This window comes from Marmota flaviventris, chromosome 8 (genome assembly GCF_047511675.1).
Source record: "Marmota flaviventris isolate mMarFla1 chromosome 8, mMarFla1.hap1, whole genome shotgun sequence".
Lineage (NCBI taxonomy): Eukaryota > Metazoa > Chordata > Mammalia > Rodentia > Sciuridae > Marmota > Marmota flaviventris.
The window spans coordinates 106,431,650-106,455,502 of NC_092505.1; the positions used below are offsets into that span (position 1 = coordinate 106,431,650).

Here is a 23,853-nt window from a genome sequence, read left to right on the forward strand (position 1 = left end):
GCTGAGCCATAACCCCAGCCCCTATGCCTCTTTTTACAAAGGGACTTAATCAGTACAATTTGATGAAAAAGAGACTAACAAGGGCAGCTTTAAGAATGATTGGCCATTAAGCCTAAGTAGCATTAATCTTAGCAAGATTTAGGGAAGAGGCCTTGTTCTGCAATGTGGTCTTCAGCTTTATTAACTCAGAAACTTAAATGTTGGCATACACAGACCTAATGGGACCCTAAGGGATGATGAATACCAATTAATTAACTTGCAATGGGAGCCATAACTAGAAGCAGGCCCCAAATTCATTTTCTGGTTAGACATTTTCTGTCCATGGGAAACTTTTTATGCAAAGCCAAATTATAATCAAAAGGGTATTTGGTGAGAGCAAGCTCTAGAACAGTGAATTTTCAACTAGAGAGAGTTGCTATCCCTGGGGATAAGTAGAGCAAGGGCGGGGTGGGGGGCATTAGGGGAATGTGTACACGTGTGGTCTTTTGGCATGTGTAATTAGAAAAGGCATAACTAATGTTATAATTCAACATTTTAAAAAGAAAATGTAAAGTCTATTGCTTTCACAACTAAAATGATACAAAAGTCAAGCACACAATATTCCTGGCTGGTGACTCAGCTGGGAGGGTAGAAATCTACACATCAACGCTCTGGAGGACCTAGGACTTTCTGTCTTTCAAAATGAGGCAAGAAAACATTGTTTACTGGGACATTAGACAAGAGCTACACCAGACAACCTGCATTAGAGGGATGCAGATCAAGTTGTGTTTTCAAATTCTTTCTCACTAAACAGTTCTGTGATGAATATAATCATGCAGTTATTTTTAGTGAGAAGTTATAGAGAACCAGATCTATGTCCCTTGTAGAGTATCATATACTTCATAGTATATAATATAGTACTACAAAACTACTACAGTTTTTGTGAACAGATTCTGAAGCTGGCCCAAGACACTGTATGGGTACAGCAGACATCTGATAGATTCAGTGTTGATTCTTCTCTTCTTCCTTCCCATAAGACTCCATTTTCATTTGAGCATTGCTGTGGTTTCTGGGAAGAGAACTCTACTTTTATGTCAGCATATTCCAATTCATGAAGCTCAGCAATTGCTTTCAATCTACATGCTCATTCTACGGTAGCTGCCTAACTTCCAGATACATGATAATTTGCAGAGCTGTCACAATTTTTTTTTGTGTGTGAAATAAAGTATGCAATTTTACAAAGTTAATTTCATTGTATTGTTATACTTGCTAGCATTTAAGATCATTTAGGCCTTAACTTCAGCAGAGAATGATTCACAAGGCATGAATTAAGCCCCTGCAGAATCAAGGGACAGTCCTAAGACCAGGTCCCTAAAGAGAAGAACAGAAGCCACTTCTGAAGGCCATGGAATAGACCATCAAGCATCTTGCAAACATGCCACTAAAATGAACATGCATCAACCATCCTCTTCAATCCTGGGGCTTCAGAGTCCCAGGAGAGACAGGGGCTAAGTGTGGATTATGTAGAGCATGTTCCTTTGTCTGAGAGTCCCACCAAATTATGTCCAACTGGGAAGAAATTATTATTCTCCATATGTAAATAGAAGTGCAATGACCAAAACAGCAAAAACAATCATGAAAAGCAACACCTTCCTATGCTGATGCTCCTAGTGAGAATTACTCATCAAAAATGCAGACCTCCTTATTGGCTGTAGCTTTTCTCCAGTGCACACACCTGACTGAATTGATGTCCCTTTCCATTTCCTCCAGCTACTAAAGAGCCCCCCAAAGGCAATGGCTATAGCAGCTGCATCATCTGGATAACAGCATCCTGGGGCTCTCCAAGTGGGGCTATTTCAAAATTATTCTGAGGAGTGAACATAAGCAAAAGTAAATGACCTTTTCTCTATTCTACCAAAATTTTTAAAATTAGACAATTTTTACTTTTTTTTTTTTTTTTTTTTTTTGGTACTGGGGATGGAACTCAGGGACACTCGAACACTGAGCCACCTCCCCAGCCCTATTGTGTATTTTATTTAGAGACAGGGTCTCACCTCATTGATGCTGAAACTGGCTTTGAACTCATGATCCTCCTGTCACAGCCTCCTGAGCTGCTGAGATTACAGGTGTGCACCACCATGCCTGGCACAGATTTTTACTTTCTAATTTGAAAAACATACAAAATAAATATGCAAAGTCATAAATAGTTGCTTTCCTATTTTTTTCTGAATCTATAAAATGCCCACAGAACATGTCTTATTTTAGTAAGAAATTTTAAAATTAAAACAAAAAGAATAATAATCCAATTTATTTTTATTAACACATATTAATTGTACAAATTAATGGTTTCACTGTGACATTCCATACATGCATATTTTATGCATTGATCATGTCCAACCTCCCTTCCACTGCAGTCTGATTTTCCTTTTTTTTTTTAGTTATAGGCAGGTACAATACCTTTATTTATTTATTTTTATGTGGTGCTGAGGATCAAACCCAGTGCCTCATCAGTGCTAGGTGAGCACTCTACCGCTAAGCCACAACCCCAGGCTCATAATCTGATTTTCTTTAGGGTTGATTTCAGCTAAGCTGCTTCAACAGTTCATCAGATAAGTATAACTTTTGAGAAACTTCCCAAGTATAACTTTTTTGAGTAAGGCTAAAAATGAAATGTGGTACAGTGGAGACTAAATCTTCTAATAACTTGCTAAAGAAGACAATTTGCATCTGGGAAGAGAATTCTAAAATGTCATCATTGTAGAAAATACATTACTAAATCTGTTACCAGTTATGTATGTGTGTGTGTGTGTGTGTGTGTGTGTGTGTGTGTCGCTGGAGATTGAATCCAAGTCCTCATGCACTCCAGGCAAGTGTTCTACCACTGAGTCACACACCCAGTAACTCAAAGTTCTTTTATGAACACAAAGTTCATGCGGTAATTAATTTCACAGACCAGAAATAAGAATCAAATACTATTTTTTTTAAAAAAAACTAGACCATCCAAACAATGGGATATTTTTCAGTTGTTAAAATGGCAGGATATACTGATACATGCTACAATGTGGATAAATCTTAACATTACGCTAAGTTGAAAGAAGGCAGAGGCAGAACATATTACATAATTCCACTTATAGGAAATGTCCAGAAGAGGAATATCCACAGTGAACAGATTCAAGGTCATCAGGAGCTAGAGATGCTGCTAATGAAGATAGGTTTCTTCTGTGGATGATGAAAACAGTCCATAATCAGACAGCCGCAATGGCTGCACAGCTTTGTGAACATATTAGAAACCACTAAATTGCATACTATGAAAGAATAAGTTTTATATTCGTAAAACTTACATCTCAATAGAATAATTTTTTAAAAAGGGAGGAAGGAGATTTCATGAGAGGTTTGGCATGAAAATAAATTGTTCTAAGGACCTAAGCAAGGCATGCAATTTGATAGGTATTAAAACGACAAAGACTGGAAGAAAAAAGCACAGAAAAGAATACCCCATACTTACATCCTTGAGAGCCTGAACATAAAAACGTTTTTAATTACACTGGTCATACCACAAGATGTATCATTGTTGCCTTTTGGATACATGTTTTCCTTCTGCTATTTTTTTTCAGGTATTTGAAAAATTGCAGCCTTTCTTGGGCTCTTCTTTTAGCAATTATGTTGCAGCACTTATTCATTTGAGCCTTGTAAGAATTTTTTATTTATTTGGAATAAAGACATACGGTTTTCAGACTGTGCCAGGAAATCATATCCTAACCACCTAGACTTCCCTGGACTTTCCCCCTCATTCTCTGAATTTTAATCTGTGCTTTCAGTCTCTGAGTTAACTGAGAAGGCTCTTCGTTCTGTGAACTAAGCACATTCCTTTAAAACCACAGGCATCCACTTGTGACTGGATGTCTGACAATCACAACATTGGCATGCAGGTAAAAAAGAACTCAATTTGCTTTTCCCATCACACCTCTGGTTACCTCAGGGAACCCCATTCGATGGAGAAGGCATAAGGATCATCTCCGCCATCCCAGCCATATCCAGGCTTCTCGGCAGTGATCTCAGCTCCAGCCAGAGCGGCACATCACACTGTCACCTTCCAGAGGATGAAGGAAAGCACTGCCAGCAGCCAGACCAGAGAGCCCCTCTTCAGAATAGCCCCAGAGATTCTTTTCTGCAGCCTCATGAGTTTATGGATTAAACTATCTCAGGGGATGGACTGGCCTGAGGTATACTAAACTCATAAGATTAGGACTTTGTCCTTTGTTAGACACACAACATGGATCACTCTAAGCACTTAATCAACATTTAACAAAACTGAATCTGTATCATGTTTTTAAGAAAGTAGAAAAGGTGTCAAATTGTTTCTTGTTTTCTATCAAAATAATGCCATAGATAAGTAGGTAGATCACATCTTGGTGTAAGAAAGAGTAAAAAAATGAAGAATAAGAGGTAAAAGGCCTCATACTGTTGGTGAGAAAAGGCAGAAATCCATTTGTTTGTGTTCTCTCCTTTTTAGTTGATGACTGGGAAGGCTGTTCTGCAAAGGGCGGTCCTCTGCAGCTGGGGAGTGCCCATTTATTCAGCTTAGGCACAATAAGAGCATGTTCCCACTCCAATGGCCATGCAATTAGTAACATTCCTAATGATAATGCAATTTACACAGAAATCTTAAAAATTCATCTTACAAGAAGTTGTTTGGGTTTAGAAGAATGTGAATGAAAGTTTTAAAGCATATATACTCCTGATGTTTCGTTTACTTTAAGCTCCTTTAAAAAAGAAAAAAAAAAGGATTACTTTTCCTATATTTTTACATTATGATTTGCAGAATCTTGTGGACTCATGGTTATCAGGCAAACCTGAGTTATTAGAGTTCCTGGGCAAAGAAGAGCCATCAAAACATAAACCAGGGCTGGGGTTGTGGCTCAGAGGTAGTGCGCTCGCCTAGCATGCGTGAGGCACTGGGTTTGATCCTCAGCACCATGTAAAAATAAAATAAAGATATGTGTCCACCTACAACTAAAAAATTTTTAAAAATGTTTAAAAAAACATAAATCAAAGAGCCATTAAGATTCAGTGATCAGATCATGAAATACATATTTTAGTGCCATCAAGTTATTTTTTTAAACATCTGGCTTTTAGAGTTTACTCTTTCAAAGGAAAAAGGGAAATTATTTGTAAACTGAGATGCACAAGGTAGAGCCAACTATGAGTAGGAACAAAAATCCTACAGACGATTGAATCTCCACCGGTATTTTTATTATTTCCGTTGTTTTTACATGTACATGACAGGAGAGTGTATTTTGATATATGACACATACATGGAGTATAACTGTTCTTATGGTTGGTTGTACATGATACGCAGTTTCACTGGTCGTGTGTTCATATATGAACATAGCAAAATGATGTCCAATTCATTCTACTGTTTTTCCCATTCCCATTCCTGCCCCCTTCCCTTCATTCTCCCAGTGAACTTCTATTGTTCCCCCCCCCCACCCTTATTGTGTGTTGGCTCTGCATATGAGAGAGAACATTCAATCTTTGGTTTTGGGGACTGGCTTATTTCACTTAGCATGGTAGTCTCCAGTACCACCCAAAAATTCATAAAAAGTCATTATTTTTTATGGCTGAGTAAATATACCACATTTTCTTCATCCATTCATCTGTTGAAGGGCACCTAGGTTGGTTCCATAGCTTAGCTATTGTGAATTGAGCTGCTATAACCATCAATGTGGGTGCATCACGATACTATACTGATATTAAGACCTTTGAGTATATACTACAGAGTGGGACAGCTGGGTCAAATGCTGGTTCCATCCCAAGTTTTCTGAGGACTCTCCACACTGCTTTCCAGAGTGGTTGCATCAATTTGCAGTTCCACCAGCAATGTATGAGTGTACCTTTTCCCCCACATCCTTGCCAACATTTATTGTTACTTGTTTTCTTGATAACTGACATTCTGACTGGAGTGAGATGGAATCTTTGTGTAGTTTTAATCTGCATTTCTCTAATTGCTAGAGATGCTGAATGTTTTTTCATATATTTGTTGAGCATTTGTATTTCTTTTTCTGTGAAGTTCCTATTCAGTTCCTTTGCCCATTTATTGATTGGGTTATTTTATTTATTTTTTATTTATGTGTGTGTGTGTGTGTGTGTGTAAGTTTTTTGAGTTCTAATAGATCCTGGAGGTTAGTGCTCTATCTGAGGTGCAGGTGGCAAAGATTTTCTCCCGTTCTGTAGGCTCTCACTTCATGTTCTTGTTTCCTTTGCTGTGAAGAAACTTAATAGTTTGTTACCATCCCATTTATTAATTCTCGATTTTACTTCTTATGCTTTAGTTTTGTTGAAGAAGTCAGTTCTTAAGCTGAGAGTGGGAGTGGAACCTACATTTTCCTTTAGTAGGCACAGGTTCGCTGGTCTAATTAGTGCCATAAAGTTGTTTTTGTTTTTGTTTTTTTTTTATGGCACTAATTAGACCAGGGACCCTGTGCCTACTAGAGGAAAATGTAGGTCCCACTCCCACTCTCAGCTTAGGAACTGACTTCTTCAAGTCAGTTATTTTGTGTGTAAATACACAATAACAAACATGCGGCCCCTGGGGATTGAACCCAGGGGTGCTCTACCACTGACCTACATCCCACCCCTTTTTGTTCTTAATTTCTCTGAGACTTAGTCTTCCTAAGTTGCTGCCTTGAACTTGCAATCCTCCTGCTTCAGCCTCCCATGTTGTGCCCAGCTATCACTTTTTTCATCTCTACAGTATAATGCTTTGCAAAGCTGAAAAATGGGCTTACTCTACTTTTCTAATTAAAACATTGCTTTAAAAGTTTGTAAAGGTCACTGAACTAACCACACCAATGATGGAGTTGGGCTCATTTGTTTTGGTCTAAGAAAAGTATTTAAACTTGAACATATGGTGGTTTCAAAGGGAACACAGTTGAGTTAGAGGGACTGCAGGATGATGACCTTCCCACCAAAGTATTTTCTGCAGCTTGTGGAGGAAGACATGCGCACAACCTATGATTGTGGGAACTCTAAGGGTTAAGAAAAGTCTATTAAGGAGGGACTTAATTGGATACATATTTTTAAAAATAAGTAGAGAAGAGTGAGTAAATTATAGGAGGACAACTTTAACAATGCAACTGCCAGAACTTCCTGAACATAAGGCCTGTGAAAAAACCACAAAGTAGTGTTATATGTTTTCCTTTGGTGATTAAAATCAACACAGATACAACTATTTAGAAGTAAATTTACATCCAAAACTAGAAAAAGAGAAATGGCTTACTCTTGAAATTCCCATGCTTCTTTTACCAAAATGGCAGGCAGGGAGAAGTTGCAGAAAAGAGGGAGTCTATAAAGTCTGCTCACAAAACCCTCAGCCTCCTCACCTGTATCCTCCAGGGATCAAGCAGTCATGCACAGCTTTTTCTGGAGAGCTACATGTGTAACATATCAAGAATTTAAAATCTGGCAGGCTAGGGCTGTGTAACTCACTGGCAGAGCACTTGCCTAGCATGTGTGAGGCACTGGGTTCAATCCTTAGCACCATAAAAAAATTAAACAAATAAACTAAGGGCATCCTATCTATCTACAACTATAAAAACATTTTCTAAAAAATTAAAATCTTGGATACAAATATTATATTTAAATCCTAATATTTTCTCCTTTAAACTTAATATTTCCTAAATATTATAAAAGTCATTCAAATTCTAATTATAGACATAAAAATGAATGCCTATAATTTTATCACCCAGAAAAAAAACAATGGTCCCCCCCCCCCCCCGCCCCGTTTTCTTTTTTATGGTACTGGGAATTGAACTCAGGGCCTGGCACATTAGGCAAGCACTGAGTTTTATCTCCAGGCCTTGTAAAGTCTATTTTGAGACAGGATCTTGCTACGTTGTCCAGGCTGGCCCCAGACTTCCCTTTCTCCTACGTCAGTCATATGCCACCACACCCAGCTTCTCCCAGTTCTCTTACGGAGTATAACAGGATTCTTCAAAATAATTGGGATACTATATTAATAGTGTACACAACTATCTCAGTAACGGTAAACATTTGTTGCGTACTTTTGAAAGCCTGCTACTATAGTAGAGGATGGGAGCCAATAATGCATCAATGACACCCTTAAAGGCTACACGCTGTGGCAGATTTTAAAGGCTCCAACATAGGGATTCCTTTTCATTCAGTAGTTCAAGGAACTTTTGCTACTCCCATTTTTCAGATCTCAAAGAAAGTACATGATTTTTTTATGGCAATTCCATCAACTTTTTCAATTGCTGCTTTAAATTTCCAAACTTGGAAACATCTTTAAGTGTATTGAAATTTTGTGAAATGCTTAAGGAGACTTCAATGAATGAAGTATATTGGTAAGTGCCCACAGTTCTGCTACCGGATGTTCCTATTTTGGCTTTGAGACATGAAGGATATGACTCTCCTCCCCGCTCCCAGTACTGGGAACTGAACCCAGGGCCTTTGTGTATGCTAGGCAAGAACTCTGACACTAATGCCACTGAGCTATGTACCTAGCCTGAAGGATATGACTCTTAAACCTAAATGAGCATCAGCCAATCTTCAAAAAAAATCAGCATACTCACAATCCTAAAAGCTTTAATAAAAGTTTAGTTATCTATAATAAAGGCACATTATTCAGAGTCAAGAAACTTGGGTCATATTGGAGAGAACAGTGACTGCATCTGCAGAAAATCATGTTCACATACAAGCCACAAAAATTATCAAACATGCTATAAAACAAAGAAAGCAAGGGAGTCCAGAAGGATGTGGAAGGTTTTCACAAGAAATGGAAGAAGCTCATTTGATGGCCTGCACTAAAAGGGAGCCTCAAATTCTAAAAAGGCAGAGAAACAGTCCCCAGTTCACCCTTGACCCAGAAGATGCAGGAGGCAGAACATGATAGAAACAATGGAGTGCCCAGAAAGGTGGTCAGGAGCCTGACTCACGTGAAAAGATCAGCACACCCTTTCCTGTTCTGACTGGTGTGAGGACAGTGGACAAAGAGGTAAAGGCAAGGCTGCTCTGAGGAGACACAGGGTCACTCAGTCTTGTCAGGGCCAGCCTTGCTTACCTTCCATCAACTGTGGACAGACAACAAGTCTTACGGACCTACCGTGCATGCTGGGCAGGTGCTCTACCATTTGAGCAACATCCCCAGCCCAACATGTTGTTTTTAAACCCGATATCATGCTACTAATTTATATAATAAATAAAGTTCCCTTTGTGAGATGGTAATGAGACTTCCATTAATTGAATTGTCACTATAATTAAAAATGATTTCTGATTATACTTTCCTAATTAACATGCAGATAATATCTTTGTTTTGTAACTGCAGAACACATACTTAATGGAAGAGTGGTCCAGATGCCTGCAGGGGACCCTGTGGCAATTTCAAGTGTGCTTTTCTGACACTGTTCTTTGTTCCCTGGTAAGACTCTCCACAGAGAGAGAGAAATAGGACATCACTCAGACCTTAAAGTTTTTCACTCTTGAGAGTGTAGCTCAGAGACTGATGGTTCAGAAGGCCTTCCTGCAGCGCTCCATGGGGATGAGGCCTTGGACATACAGGGAAGACTAAACCCCATTTCTACCCTTCTATAAAATTCTTCTTTCTCAGCATCCCACTGTGTCTCTGTCTGATGTCAAAAATCAACATCTGAGTTTTTCAGATCAGTACCTTTCATTCACCTCTTTAAAAACAACAAAACACAAATCAAACTTGTACGGTAGGAAGGATATTTGCTTATAATGTAATGAAGAGGGTCTTCCATCCCCCATGTATAGTTTATCAAACGAAATGATAAAAAGTGACAAGGATTGATTATATTATTCTTGTTATTTATAAATGTATATGACAGTGTATCTCTTAGTTACTTTGGGTAAATGGGAAAAATTAATCCTTGTGAAAATTGAGTACTACTTAAGGCAATTAACCATAAGCCAAACTTCAGCAATATGGTAAAAACTACTTATCTTTACATACAAAGAAAAATGCATGAACTTCCTATAACAATACGGGCATATAATTAAAAAACTCATAGTCACTTTACATTATTCTGTGGCTAGTAACATCATGAGGTGCTTTTAAAAGTCAGAAATATTGTACTATTTAAAAATACTCTGAATAGGAAAGGAAGTAGCTGTAAATTTTATTCTCAAAATTGATCAATAAGGAAGAAAATAACAGTTAAGCAGACAAAAAAGTACCAAAAACAGGGTATTACTCATATATACAGAAGATATGAACAGTATAGATTCATTTCTAGTTGATTCAATCCTATTTACACATTTAAAATATAAAATTACATTTCAATCTGTCAAGAAGCTGACCACATTTAGCACCAGGAAAGGAACTTGACTTTAGCTTCTGATCATGACCTCAATATGCTGGAATAGGAAAAGAAATTTCATGGAATCTAGATGCATTTATCAACACCAATTAATAAAAATTAATTCTGAAAAGTAATTCCTGAATGTCATCCATTCACAAACGAGTCAAAGGCATTAGGACCTTAACACTTGGTACTACTTGATGTTGCGAACTACTCTCCTACAGTGGTTTGTTTTCATCTCCTCCAAGGCTTGTTCCAGTTGCTGAACTAAATGAAGTAGGGTGGCTGGGTCTGTCTGCAGAACTTTGGTGTTGTGGTCTCCATTCTGATTTAGGTGTAGTTTTATAGTCACTGCTGGCTTAATCTGTTGCCTGAGACTTCTGCTTGCAAGCTTGATGGTAAATAGAATAAGAGCACAATACTATTTAATAGATATGCAGAATATGAAATATTTATAATTACTTCACATTATACACAAAAATAAAATTTAAGATGATCATCACAGACTTCAAAATGAAGTCTCCAAAACCTTTGGAGAGAAAAAATGAAAATATATATGAAACCCTGTGGTACAGAAAAATTTCTTAAATGTCATACAAAATGTGCAGATCATAAAGACAAAACCAATGAATTTAGTGTTATATTAATAAATTTTCTTCAAAGAGTACTTGAAAAAATTGGCAACATGTCTATAATTAAAAAAAGGTTAGTATCCAGAATGTATGTCAACCTCCACTGATGTAGTAAGAAAAAAAACAAAATCCAAGAGAAAAATGGATTTTTTTCTGAAAAAAATGAAGATATGAATTAAGCATTTTCACAAAAGACAGGTAAACATAGAAAAATATGTTCACCTTTACCATACATCAGGAAAATGGTAAAAAAAAAAAAAAAAAAAAAAAAAAACTCATGAAATACAATTTTACATTCATCAGACTGTAAAAACTGAAAACCTAACCATATCAAGCACTGCAAACAATGGTAACGAAAAACTCTTGCTCATTCTAGTGAGTGCGGTGAGAGATCACTTTGAAAACAATATGCATTATCAGCAATTCTACTCCTAGGCAGACACCTTCAACTCTTACACATATGCATTTTACTCATAACAGTATTTGTTTTCAAGAGCCCAAAACAAAACATTTCAAAAAATCAGAAACATCTCAATAGAATGGAGAAACTGAGAATATTCACACACAATGAACTGTTCACTAAATGGCAGTGAAAAGAAATGAACTACAGCAACATAAAGTACTAGCATGTGTGAAGCATTAGGTTCAATCCTTAGCACCACAAACAAAGGCATGCTATCTACAACTACAAAAAAATTTTTTTTAATTTAAAAATGTCACAGAATATATGAAATATTTAAAAATGTACAATTTAGAGACAAAAAAATACTTTAAAAAACTATAAAGAAGAGTAATAAAAAACTCAGGATTATGATTTTCCTCTAGGTGGCTGGGGAAGTGGGGGTTAAAACTGGGAAGGGCCCAGATGACTCAAAAGTACTGATTTTATTCTACTTGCTAAGTTAGGTGATGGGTAAACATGTATTTGTTTCATTATTATTCTTTAAACTGGGCATCTTACAATCTTTTGTGTAATATGTTCTAAAGTGTAACAAATAAGCACTATTGACGTATTTTCAAAAGATAAAAAACACAAAACTATAAACAATGATAAACTTGAAGGGATGGCACTCAACCCCAGTGTAACAGAGTTCTCCAAAGACCCTCCTCCAGTAAAGAATCAAGGACCACTTTACAGCAGGAGCTGCAAAAAGGGACAGAGGAGTTGTACGATGAGCCTTGAAATATCTTACTACACAAGAAAGCTGTCACATCAGAAGGACAGGAAATCCACTTGAAGAGACTTCTCAGTAAGAACAAATCTAAACCTGAGATTTTGGGATTAATTTAATAATAACAGAATATTCTAATAACTTCTTCTAAATAATTCTAGGTGAGATACTTATCCAAGGCTGCAATTTTAATGTTTTAAAAACTTTGCAATTAATGACTTTGTTTCCAAGATAATTTGGAAACAGGCCAATCCCTTTGGACGAACTAGTCCTCAAACAAAAAATAGTATTTAATAAAGTGAAATATCTCTTAATATCATTTCCTAGAACAGAAAATTATAGATATGATATGCAAACTGTGACTGAAAATACTACTTATTCATTCAAATGTACAGTTTATTTTTGTGGGTTTTTTTGTTTTGCTTTTTCCTCCTGCATCTGCATTGACCGGGAAAAAATGTATTTAAGTGTGTAATTAATACATTTTTTTGTTGAAAGATTTAAAATCACTCAATTTATCCATCATTTTTTTTTTTTTTTAGAAATGATATCTAAATTCATTGACAGATGAGAGTCTATGTCCTTCCTTTCCTTTACATTTAAGCATACCATTTTTTAAAAATTTTAGAAAAGGCAAGGCACAGTGGTACATGCATATGATCTCAGTGGCTCCGGAGGCTGAGGCAGGAGGACAGCAAGTTCAAAGCCACCCTCAGCAACATAGTAAGGCCCTAAGCAACTTAGTGAGATTCCGTGTCAAAATAAAATAAAAAGAGCTGGGGATATGGCTGAATGGTTAGGTGTCCCTGGGTTCAATCCCTGAGACAAAACAGAAAAATTACAGAAATTAGTTTAACATCCTAACAAACACAGAAGACATAATTAGGCCTCATTTTTTCCTCAGAAAGAAGTTAAATGACATTCAGTACTACAGGACAAAGAACAGAAGCCCACATGGTCCACTGATATGAATTTATTTTTTAATGGGGATGAAATTCTGTCCTTCCTGTGAACATAACAATAACAGCAAATTTAAACTAAAATGTTGTATATCGATGCAAATTAGGGGAAAAAATGTTTAGTCTGAAGAACTATATCTCAAGGCCCTGAAGAGGGTAAAAAAAAGTAGGTAACAGAATACATAGGTCATGTTTCACTTAGTTAAAGTTGTTACAAGAATTTAGCCCTCTATTTGCCGCAGAGCAAGTGCTATAATATGTGAGCAGGACAGGAAGAGGATGCTTTGATGCAGCTGTGAATGAACTAGCCCCCAAAGCAACATTCTTCCGCATCAGTCCCAGATGCATTCAATGTACATACGCTATTAACAAGGGCATCAATTGTGCTGATAATTTATGAAGTCTGGGGAAATGCTCCTACAAGAAGCTAAACTATGATTACTTTGTTTCCCACAAGCAATCACACAATAATTAGATGGTGACTGTCCATTCACCACCAGTCTCCATGAGACAAGTGAATTTACTCCCAGATGAAAGGCAGCGTGTCCTGATATTCATTTCCTACGCATTTGACTGGTGTGATCTGTCATGCTTTCTTCCCCCAAACAGCAAAATCCACTTCAGTCAGAACCCCTTCTAACAGTTTCATCTAATGAGCTCAGGGACTCCATTAGTCCTGAATAGCTTTTTCAGCTTTAAATTTATTTCACCACATGTGGCAAGTCCCTCAGTATCTCCTCAACGTTAACCTGCACTCATCCTCATGTTCATGCAGCAACTCAAAGTCACCTCACTGGGCAAATTAACCCTCCAGTTTAATTTTAGAAAACTCGATTTTGTAATTTCTAACTTCTAAAAATGTCTTCATAATGGAAAATCAAAGTAAATCAATAGGGGCAGGGGCTGGGGCTGGGGCTCAGCAGTAGAGCGCTCGCCTAGCATGGGCAAGGCCCTGGGTTCGATACTCAGCACCACATAAAATAAAGGTACTGTGTCCATCTACAATTAAAAAAATAAAGATTTTTTTTTTTTTTAAAGTAAATCAATAAAGCCCAAAAAGACTCTATGGGCTACTGAGGCCTTAAAAAAGTCCTAAAAGCCAGAGAACACCCACTCAAGAGTCATAATTATGTACAAGATAAATTACTGATGGACCACCTAAGCATGACCACCCCCATATCTCCACCTGGTTATTAACGAAAGATCTAAACACACAAGTTTAAACACATTGATGAAACTTTTATGTGCCAGGTACAGTGCTGGGCACACAGTATCTGCTGTCATGGAGCATGCAGTCTGGTTTATACCATATCCTGTGATCGTGGCTACTCATCATGCTGGATTTTAGTTTACTTTTTGGTCTTCTTTTATGAAATTGTGATGACTTAAAGACAAGTATATTTCTTCATTGCTACACATATTTATCAACTTTCTGTTACTGTGACAAAATATCTGAGATAATCAACTTATCAGGAGAAAAGGTTTATTTTGGCTCAAGGGTTTTGCTTCCAGAGGTTTGAATTCACCTTTAATTGGTTCTGTTTTTTATGGGCCTGGGGCTCCTGGTGGGAGCACGTGGTAGGCAGAACTGTTTACCTCATGGAGGCAGAGAAACAAAAGAGAATTGGGAAGGGGCTAGAGTCCCAACATCTCCTCAAGGGTATACCACCAACTGCCTAACTTCCTTCTATCAGACTCCACCTCTTGAAGTTTCCATCACCTTCCATCAGCACCACAGGAAGAGCAAGTCTTTAATACACAGGCCTGGGTAATACACAAAGCCAAACCACAGCACTATGTCTACAAAGCCTGGCACGCTCCAGAAATCCAAGGAATGGTTTGATAATTGAATGGACATATGGTAGCATCAACTGATAAGTGGATATAAAAAATGGTCTTTTCTGTGGTTATCTACATATACTAAGGATGCTCATGACAAGAGAGCAACCTCTCCAAGCCAGCCACACTATCCCAACCGAAAAACCTCAAAATACAGCATGACACATACAGTGTCCAAATCCTAAGCCTTTCATCTTCTCAACCCCCTAATGGTCCTCAGTGTAAAATGCTACTCTTACTTCCATTGACACTGTATTGTGATATGGTTGTTCCTTTCTGAAACTATTCTCCCTTTAACCACCAGCTTTTCTTTTTTGTAATTTTTAAAATTTTGTTCTTTTTAGATATACATGAAAGTGGAGTGACCAGCTCTTCTTTTTATCAACCATGAGTAACCAATGAGATTCAGTTCAGCTTTCAGAGAAATCACTCTCATTTGTGGTCTGAAACAAGTCTTGTATGCAAGACTATGCTATGGACTGAGGCATACAGGGAAGAGGCTGTCCACAGCTGGCACGTGGGCACTTCCTCAGCTGTAACAGGGATGAAGGCACAGCACAGGTGCTAATGCAGGCAGGAGGCAAAGTGGTGGCAGGAATGTGTCAGAGTTCTCTTCTGATTTAGAAGAATGTGGAAATACAGGAGATGCTGAGACTTTGAAAAAAGAGCACATACAAGACATGCATGCTCCTTGCTATCCTAGGTTAACGGCTCACTGTGTGCTGTATAAAACAGGTACTATAGGAGTGAAATGGCTTTCCAAAATGGAAACACAGGTGCGTGAAAAGGAAAACACAAATGCCACCAAGATTAAACTGTAACTAGCAGCACAGGGAACTTCTCTCAGAGGGAGGAATCATTTTAAGCAAAAGCCAGCAAACCACGTATTTCTGAAAAGAACCAAATAATAAATACTATAGGCTTTGCAGAACCGCACAGCTTCCAGCACAACTAATTCAACTCTACCTTGTACTCAAAAGCAGCCATCGACAATATGTTAGCAAATAAGCATGATTATGTTACAATAAAACTTGACAAATAGGCAGCAAGTCAGATCTGACCCACAGGCCACAGTGGACTGAGCCCTGATGTAACCTGATATGTAAAAGGATAAGGAATACAATCAGAAGTAATGGCAAGGCAGGGGGAAGGCATTTCATAGAGAGGGCAAAATACATAAAGCCCCAAGTTCTTCCTACTTCTAACTCCCACTTTCATTCTGATCTGCCCAAGATACCAGATAAATTTTCTTAAATGTGACTTTCTTTTTCTTTTTTTAGAGCTGTGGTTTTCTTCTTTTTTCTAAATGTTACTTTCTTATCCAAGAATCTACAAGGGCTTCCTATTTATTGTTTGTGATGTTAAGTCTAAACTCCAACTGAATTTCTAATCTATTTGACCACTTTACCTTAATTCAAATCATGAAGAATCTATTCTAACAGCTGTTCACAAACAGTACTTAGTATTATTTGGGTGAAAGGGAAGCTTTTAAAAATTCTCATGTCCAAGCCAAACCTCACACCAATAAATCAGAATCACTAGGGGTAGAACATAGATATTATAAATTTTTTAAAGCTCCCCAGGTTATTCTAATGTGCACTAAGTTTAAGAACCAGAACAGTATACCAGATATTTGTATATTCATTCCCACATTCACAGGGGTGGTTTTAACTTGTACTGCCTCCTCTTCCAAGAATATTTACTCTTCTTTTCTCTATTCCTTCTGAAATTTCACTTTTTTTTTTTTTTGTTAAAACTTTCTGGATCATGCCAGTACACACTGAACTATGCAAATAAATAAATAAAGATAGATTTTTTTAAACACTCAGTTGGTATCTTTATTTATGTAATTATATTCTTTTTTCCCCTCCAGGACCTATTTTATAACTACTTAAATCTCTTATACCTTTTAGTGTCCCAAAACATTTAGCATAGCTGTTATCAGCCAATGGATGATATTCAACAAACATCTACTAACTTATCTTTTACTGCATAATAAAGGGCTACATGCAATAGTTTGAAAATTAATTAACTAATTGATAAATTTGTTTGAGATGAGGTCTCACTATGTTGCTCTGACTGGTCTCAAACTCCTTGGCTCAAGTGATCCTCTTAGCTTAACCCCGAGAGGAGCTGGGACTACAGGCATGTGCCACTGTGCCTAGCCTTTCCTTTTATTTAACTATGTGGCTTTAAAACAAGTGAAAGATAAGTTTCATACAAATAATTTTGTGCAAAAGCCAGAGACCAAAGAGTATTTAACAAATCATTCCAAATGTGGAAAGAGGAAAAATGAGTAAACTCTATGTGTTAGAAACAAGGATGCTGGTTACCTTTGAAAAGGACAGAAGGGGCAATAATTAGGAGGAGGCAAGGAGAATCCTTCTAGGATACTGGTGATGCTCATGTCCATTTCATAGGAGTTTCACCACGACATAATTCATTATGCTGTGTACACTTACTTATGTATTTCTTATATATGTGTTATATTTAAGGAGAAATAATTTTAAAAAGTTAATACCACCTAAAATGTCTGCTAACCATTTGCTTTGCTAAAGTAATCAAATTAAGTTAAATTGAACACATTATAAATAAAAGAAAATGAACTATTTGTGAAATGGTCTGAAAATGAACACTGATTAAAAAACCAGTTTCAAATCAGAGTTTGGTTGACATGGTAAAGAATACAATAAGTAGGACACAATCTTTAAATAATTCTTATTCTATGTCAGGTTTTTAAACACACACACACACACACACACCTGTACATCTAGTCGCCACTCAAGGCTGTGGTAACTGGGAAGGCTGGGTGCCAGTTCACCCAGAATAGTCCTGATCTCTTTTCTGTTGTCCAGGTAAAGCTGAAGCAACAATTTGTTCAGTTCTTCAGAGAATCCCAGAACAAAAACAGAGTCTTGGAAATCCACTTCAGAAATCTACAAATGAATTGAATTTAACAGAACATCAAAATCTATTTTTGTCAGGTAAATGATAAAATACTTGTTAAACACAAAAGATATATCTGATATCCCCTAATTCACTTGTCTAACATTCTTTATAGAGGAAGATAATCATTATTTACTATTCCAAGATCTGAGTTACTGTCACATAAAAAATACTTTTTTAAAAATATAAAAAGAACTAAGATGCCCAATATTGCCTCCTATTCTCTGTCAAGTCAGATACTGCTGATGTGCAAGGAAAGTAGATCATTTCCTTCCTCCTCCTCATAGGATCCGTCCCCGGCCTAAGGTCTGGGCAACACTGAATGCCGCAGGCGCCCTCACCATGAGCTTGGAGCTCTCGGTGAGCAGGTAGGTCAACCCTTCCACACCATGCTGGACAGCGTCGCTGCTCACGCTGAGCTTCCCTAAGAAAAAGGAAAACGAATACATCAATCACCGTGCGACATTCTTCTTTTTGTTCAAATTCCTACCTAAAAATAAGTATTTTAACTCGGCCTCTGGCTTTCTCCTCTGCTGGCCGGACGCCTTCCGGACTTCCAGCCCAGTGCAGGTCCAGCACGCGCAAGCGCACAGCCGCTGGCCTAAAGGGACGGCCCGCGGGGACCGCGCCCCGAGCCGCACCCGCTCGCTGCCCGGCCGACCCCCAACGCCCAGCGATTCTGAGGGGCGGGCAACACTGTGCTCCCCTGGAGCTGAGGAAACGACTCACGGAACTCCGGCCCACAGCCCGCGCCCCGCCCACCCACCCCTGGCACCCCGCATCCCGCCCACCCTCACCCCGTATCCCGCGGCCCGCCCCAGTCACGGAGGCTCCCGCCCGCCCCGCTTACTGGCGGCGCCCTCGTAGACCTTGGGGTTGGTCCCTCGCCTCAGGAACTCCACCGCTATCCGCCCGAACTCCACCACCACTGAAACGGAAGTCGGCAGGCCGTGAGCGCCCAGCGCCCGGCCTTCTCCCCGCACCTCGCCGTCGCCACACCCTTACCCGCGCTGTCCACCTGCGGCAGGAAGGCCAGGTGCTCCTTATGCTCCTCCGACAAGTCCAGCAGCATCTTCGCTGCACACCCTTTTCCACCCAGCAGCGCACTGGTCTTCCGCGCCACTTCCGGCTCCCGCGTCCAGAGCGAAGAGGGTCCGGCGCGGCAGCATCCTAAGCTTTGGGTTCCGGTCTACGACGGTCCTAGACTCGAGCGCCCCCTGCGGCGTATTCTGGGATTGCGGGTGGAGGTGTCCTACTAGAGGAGTCTAGAGGCAAAGCCTAGTGCAGGACGCTAGGCTGTACGGGGGAAATGGAAACTGTAAAATCCGACACCCCCGCCCCCATCACGTTTACAATAAAATACGTTTACAATATCAATAGCTAATTTGTTAAGCCCTGTATCAGGAATGTTCTTACCACCCCCCCACCACCACCACCTTCCTGGGGTGGAACGCAGGGATGCTATACCATTAAGCTACTTTCCCCAGCCCTTTTTGTTTTTGAGATGGGATCTGCTAAGGTGCGGAGGCTGGCCTTGAACTTGCAATCCCCCCATCTCAACCTCTGGAGTTGCTGGGATTACAGGCTTGCACCACTATGCCCATGGCATGCCTTTACATTTATTAACTGATTTATGGTTCATAAGAAACCTGTATAGTAGGCCCATTATTATTTTCATTAGAGATAAGGAAACCAACAGACAAATCAAGCAACAGAAACATTTATGGAGTTATTTCTTTGCAGGATTTTGTACATCTTATATATCTCATTTAACGCTCTCAGTAGCCACATCTCCTTATCACTAGTTATAAAGCAAAACTCCAGAGATATGTGAGCAGATCAGCGACAGAGATGGAAGGAGATGGTCGGCCCCCTCACTTGCCTGGCTCCAAGACATGACCTTCTACACAGCAGCCAAACGCTGAAGCTGCCTTTCTTATTGTTTTTTGTGGTGCTGGGATGAACCCAGTGCTTCACACGTGCATTATACCTGCTTTACTACTAAGCTACATTCCAGCCCCTGTAATGAGGTTTATGAGTGATGCTAAAATTAGGATAATAATGATGGAAATAGGAATGCTTGCCCGATTCTCAGCAATGCCATTTTTTTATGTTTTGAGAATGCATAAGAATTTGGTCCCTTTTCCCATTCTCTCTTCTCACCTGCTATAGTTCACATATAGGAAACTATAGAATTGCTAGGAACATGACTTTCCACCTTTCCTCCCCTTGGTAGGGGAGGGAGGTGAGTGAGAGAAGGGAAAGGGGAGGAAGAGAGGCACTTCGCATACACCTTTCATAACTAGGAATGTGGGGACTGAATTAGGCAAGCATTCTGCCACTGAGCTACACTCTCAGCCTTTAATTTTATTTTGAGACAGGGTCATGCTATATTGCCCAGGCTGGCTTTGAACTTGTCACCATCCTGCCTCAGCCTCACAAGTAGCAGGCACTGCAGGTATGTGCCACTGTGACTGACAAACAGCAATTTGTTTTTATGTTTTAGCCTCTCCATCTGTAAAATGGGTATTTTAAAGATTGCCTTTCTTTGCCATGCAGGGCTGTGATAGTGCTCCCATAAACTAATAAATTTACATTGAGAGACTTATTTTGATGATCAAATGCAACAATAAATTAGAATTAAGCAATTGAAAGACTTGTAAACGGAAGTGCCTGTATTTTATAGGAGCAGGTTTATGTACACAAATAATTGAGAATTCCTCGTAAGCCCGTCTTAAAATCCACTCACCTAATTCAGATATGCATTGGTTCACGCATATACTATGCCTCCGGAACTTGAGATGAATAAAACAATGTCCTTGCCCTCTAGAAGATAAAGACAGTAAAGTGAAGGAGACAGACACGTGATTTCAGCAGTGTGATAAGTGGTGACACTTGTGGGATGAATACAGTGGCCGGGAAGCACAGAGAAGGGGCAGTTAACCCTAATTTCATCAAGATCAGAGTAAGTGTCATTGGGTATCCTGTGCACGTTAATGATGCTTGACAGTTGCACCACAGGACAGGTGTGGCCATGCTTTCTTTCCATTCATGCTGTCTCTTCCAGGGCTAATATGGAAAGAGATCAGACATACAGTATTTTCCCATTGATTCTGGCAGAAAGCTGGGCTTCAGACTCATCATTCCCCAGTGCTTCGCCTCATCTTCCCTCTCCCTTCACTTTCATTTCCCCCTCAGACCTTCCTGTGTTCCTTTCTTTTTAGGAATTTCACACCAGACTCTTTGCACAACACATTTCCTTGCCTGTGTTTTGATAAGACATAAAATATTGTGACCACTGCAAAAAATCCCAGTTGAAGTCCGCACACATCACAGGGACGGAAGTGCAGTGACCATCCTTCCTCCCAAGCTGCTACCTCATGAGTCTGCAGTTGGCACCAAATGCATGAGTTAACCTCTGGTATTTTCTTCATTATTTCAGTTTACTTTGAAAATTTGTACTATAAATGCATATTGTAAATGGGTCAGGTAAGACAATATTCCTTGTTGAATTTTCTCAAACACTTAATATTCTAGAGCAAGAACTAGAATGCTATCAACTCCCTGGAACTCTGCAGTGCCCCCATCCTGGCACTATCTGCTCTTACTTTCTTTATAATAAAGAAGTTTACACACACTCCCTTACATCATTTTTTTTAACACACTCCCTTACATCATCTCATTAACATCAGCTTTGTATCTGCTTTTGCTCCAGTTGCATAATATCCAACTAGGAACTCAGAATTAAGTGTGTATGTGTGTGTGTGTGTGTGTGAGAGAGAGAGAGAGAGAGAGAGAGAGAGAATGAATGAGCTTTTAGATTTGGGGTGTTTTTCATTATTGTACCAGAATATATCTTAAAATCTTACCAGCTGGGCACAGTGGCACACACCTATAATCCCAGCATCTTGAAAGGCTGAGACAGGAGGATTGTGTGTTCAAAACCAGCCTCAGCAAAAGCAAGGCGCTAAGCAACTTAGTGAGACCCTGTCCCTAAATAAAATACAAAATAGGGCTGGGAATGTGGCTCAGAGGTCAAGTGTCCCTCAGTTAATCCCCAATACCACCCCCCCCCCCAAAAAAAAAAAACAACTCCAAATAGCATCAAAAACATAAAATACTTAGGAAAAAAATCAACAGAAGCCTTGAAAGACCTCTACACTAAAATTTATAAAGCATTGGTGGGGAAAATTAAAGAAGACTGAAATAAATTGGGGCTATGTTAGTCAGCTTTCTGTCATTATAACAAATCCCTGAGCTTAGCCAACTTATGCAGAGGAAAGGTTTATTTTGCCTCACAGTTTTGGAATTCCAGTCCCAAACTTATGGGTCCCAATGCTTAAAAGCCTGCGATGATGCAGCATATCATGCAGGGAGGGCATGGTGGAAAGAATCACTCACCTCATGGTTGGGAAGCAAAACAAAGAAAGAGGAAGAGGCTGAGCTCCACTGTCCTCTTCAAGGCATACCCCCAAAGACCTAAAGACCTCTCCTGAGGGCTCGCCTCTTCAAGGTGCCAGCCATCACACAGCACCAAACTGGACATGTGGCAGACGTTCCAGACCCTAACTATAGCAGTGACATGTGTCACGGATAGAGAAGTAAATCACAGGTGTGAGACCTAATATTGTAACGATATCGTTTGTACTGTATCAAAATCCCAATAGGCTTTTTAAAATACAGAATGGCAGATTCAATTTAAAATTTACATGGGATTGCAAAGGACAGAGAAGAGTGAAAACAAACTTGAAAAAGAAGAAAAAAAACCAGAGGATTCATACCTGATTTCAAGGCTGAGCACTGGTAATTAAGACAGTATGGTATTAGTGTAAGGATAAGGACATAGATCAGTGGGACAGAATAGAGTCTGGAAATAAATCCATATGCATGCTGCTCATTGGTTTTCAACAGAGGAGCCAAAGCAATTCAATAGGGGAAGGAAATTCTTTTCAATAGCTGGTACTAGAGCTTAAGAAATTTGTGGAAAAAATGAATCCTGATCTTATTGCTTATCTCACACATAACAGTTTGAGATAGATGTGAACTTTAACATAAAAGATGAAACCATCAAGCTTCTAGAAGACAACATAGAGAATATCTTCATGACTTTGGGGCAGGCAAAGAACTTTTAGAGAAGAAACAAAAAAAAAAAAACATGAGCCACTAAGTCAGGGGTGGTACACACCTGTAATCCCAGCAACTCAGAAGGCTGAGGTAGGAGGATCACAAGTTTGAGGCCAGTCTCAGAAACTTAGTGAGACCCTAAGCAACTTAACAAAACCCCGTCTCAAAATTTATATATACATATATGTGTGTGTGTGTGTATCTTATTAAGAATGTGTTTCATAAGTACACACACATTTAAAAAAAAAACAAAAAGTATGGGTTGGGTTGGGGTTATGACTCGGTGGGCTCAGTGGTAGAGCACTTGCCTCATACATGTGAAGCACTGGGTTCGATGCTCAGTACTACAGAAAAAGAAATAAAATAAAGGTGTTGTGTCCATCTACAACTTTATATATATATATATATATATATATATATATATATATATATATATATATGTGTGTGTGTGTGTGTGTGTGTGTGTGTGTGTGTGTGTGTTTATGAAATCCAATAAGTAAAAAATAACCCAATTTTTAAACGGGCAAAAACTGAATTTATTTCATAAAAAAAGATGTAAAATGGCCAATAAGTGTTGAGAGCCACAGCCGAGTCGGAATGGCCCCTGGTATTTTGCCAGAAGTAATGGTTGAGAGGCGAGCCATTAAGATGATGCTGGATTTATTCAATTGTATGTAGACCCCTGCTGTCCGCCTCAGGCGCCCGGAGTTCTCACTAGGGGATTTCCTGGGGAGTTCTAGTTGGTTGGGGAAGTTCTGGTGGAGGAAGTTCCGGTGGAGGGAGTTCCGGTGTGTGTGTGGTGTTCCTGGGGACCGCGTGGGTGGCGTTCGGGAGAGTTCCCCGGGAGTGTGCGTGGAGTGCT

General features: G+C 39.2%; 1 protein-coding gene across 2 annotated transcripts; it reads right to left on the minus strand.

Moving 5' to 3' along the window:
* Nucleotides 1–10,112: 10,112 nt before the first annotated feature.
* Nucleotides 10,113–19,041, minus strand: Commd2 (COMM domain containing 2). Of its 2 annotated transcripts, XM_027933978.2 has the most exons (5): nucleotides 18,873–19,038; nucleotides 18,718–18,795; nucleotides 18,209–18,291; nucleotides 17,684–17,857; nucleotides 10,113–10,710 (listed from the first exon to the last, which is right to left on the minus strand). In XM_027933978.2, exons 1-5 carry the CDS (start codon nucleotides 18,937–18,939, stop codon nucleotides 10,513–10,515), a joined length of 600 nt encoding a protein of 199 aa, XP_027789779.1. In that variant the 5' UTR covers nucleotides 18,940–19,038; the 3' UTR covers nucleotides 10,113–10,512. The 2 variants fall into 2 exon arrangements, with proteins under 2 accessions (XP_027789779.1, XP_027789781.1); XM_027933980.2 differs by lacking the exon at nucleotides 18,718–18,795 and having other exon boundaries at nucleotides 18,873–19,041.
* Nucleotides 19,042–23,853: the final 4,812 nt, after the last annotated feature.

Excerpts from the sequence above, each read along its gene's own strand:
- Commd2 (XM_027933978.2), bottom strand. The coding sequence starts at position 18,939 with ATGCTGCTGGACTTGTCGGAGGAGCATAAGGAGCACCTGGCCTTCCTG. Across the intron at positions 18,796-18,872 it reads GCCGCAGGTGGACAGCGCGG|TGGTGGTGGAGTTCGGGCGG; the intron begins GTAAGGGTGTGG and ends CTTCCGTTTCAG. Across the intron at positions 17,858-18,208 it reads CCGAGAGCTCCAAGCTCATG|ATTTCTGAAGTGGATTTCCA; the intron begins GTGAGGGCGCCT and ends ATTCATTTGTAG.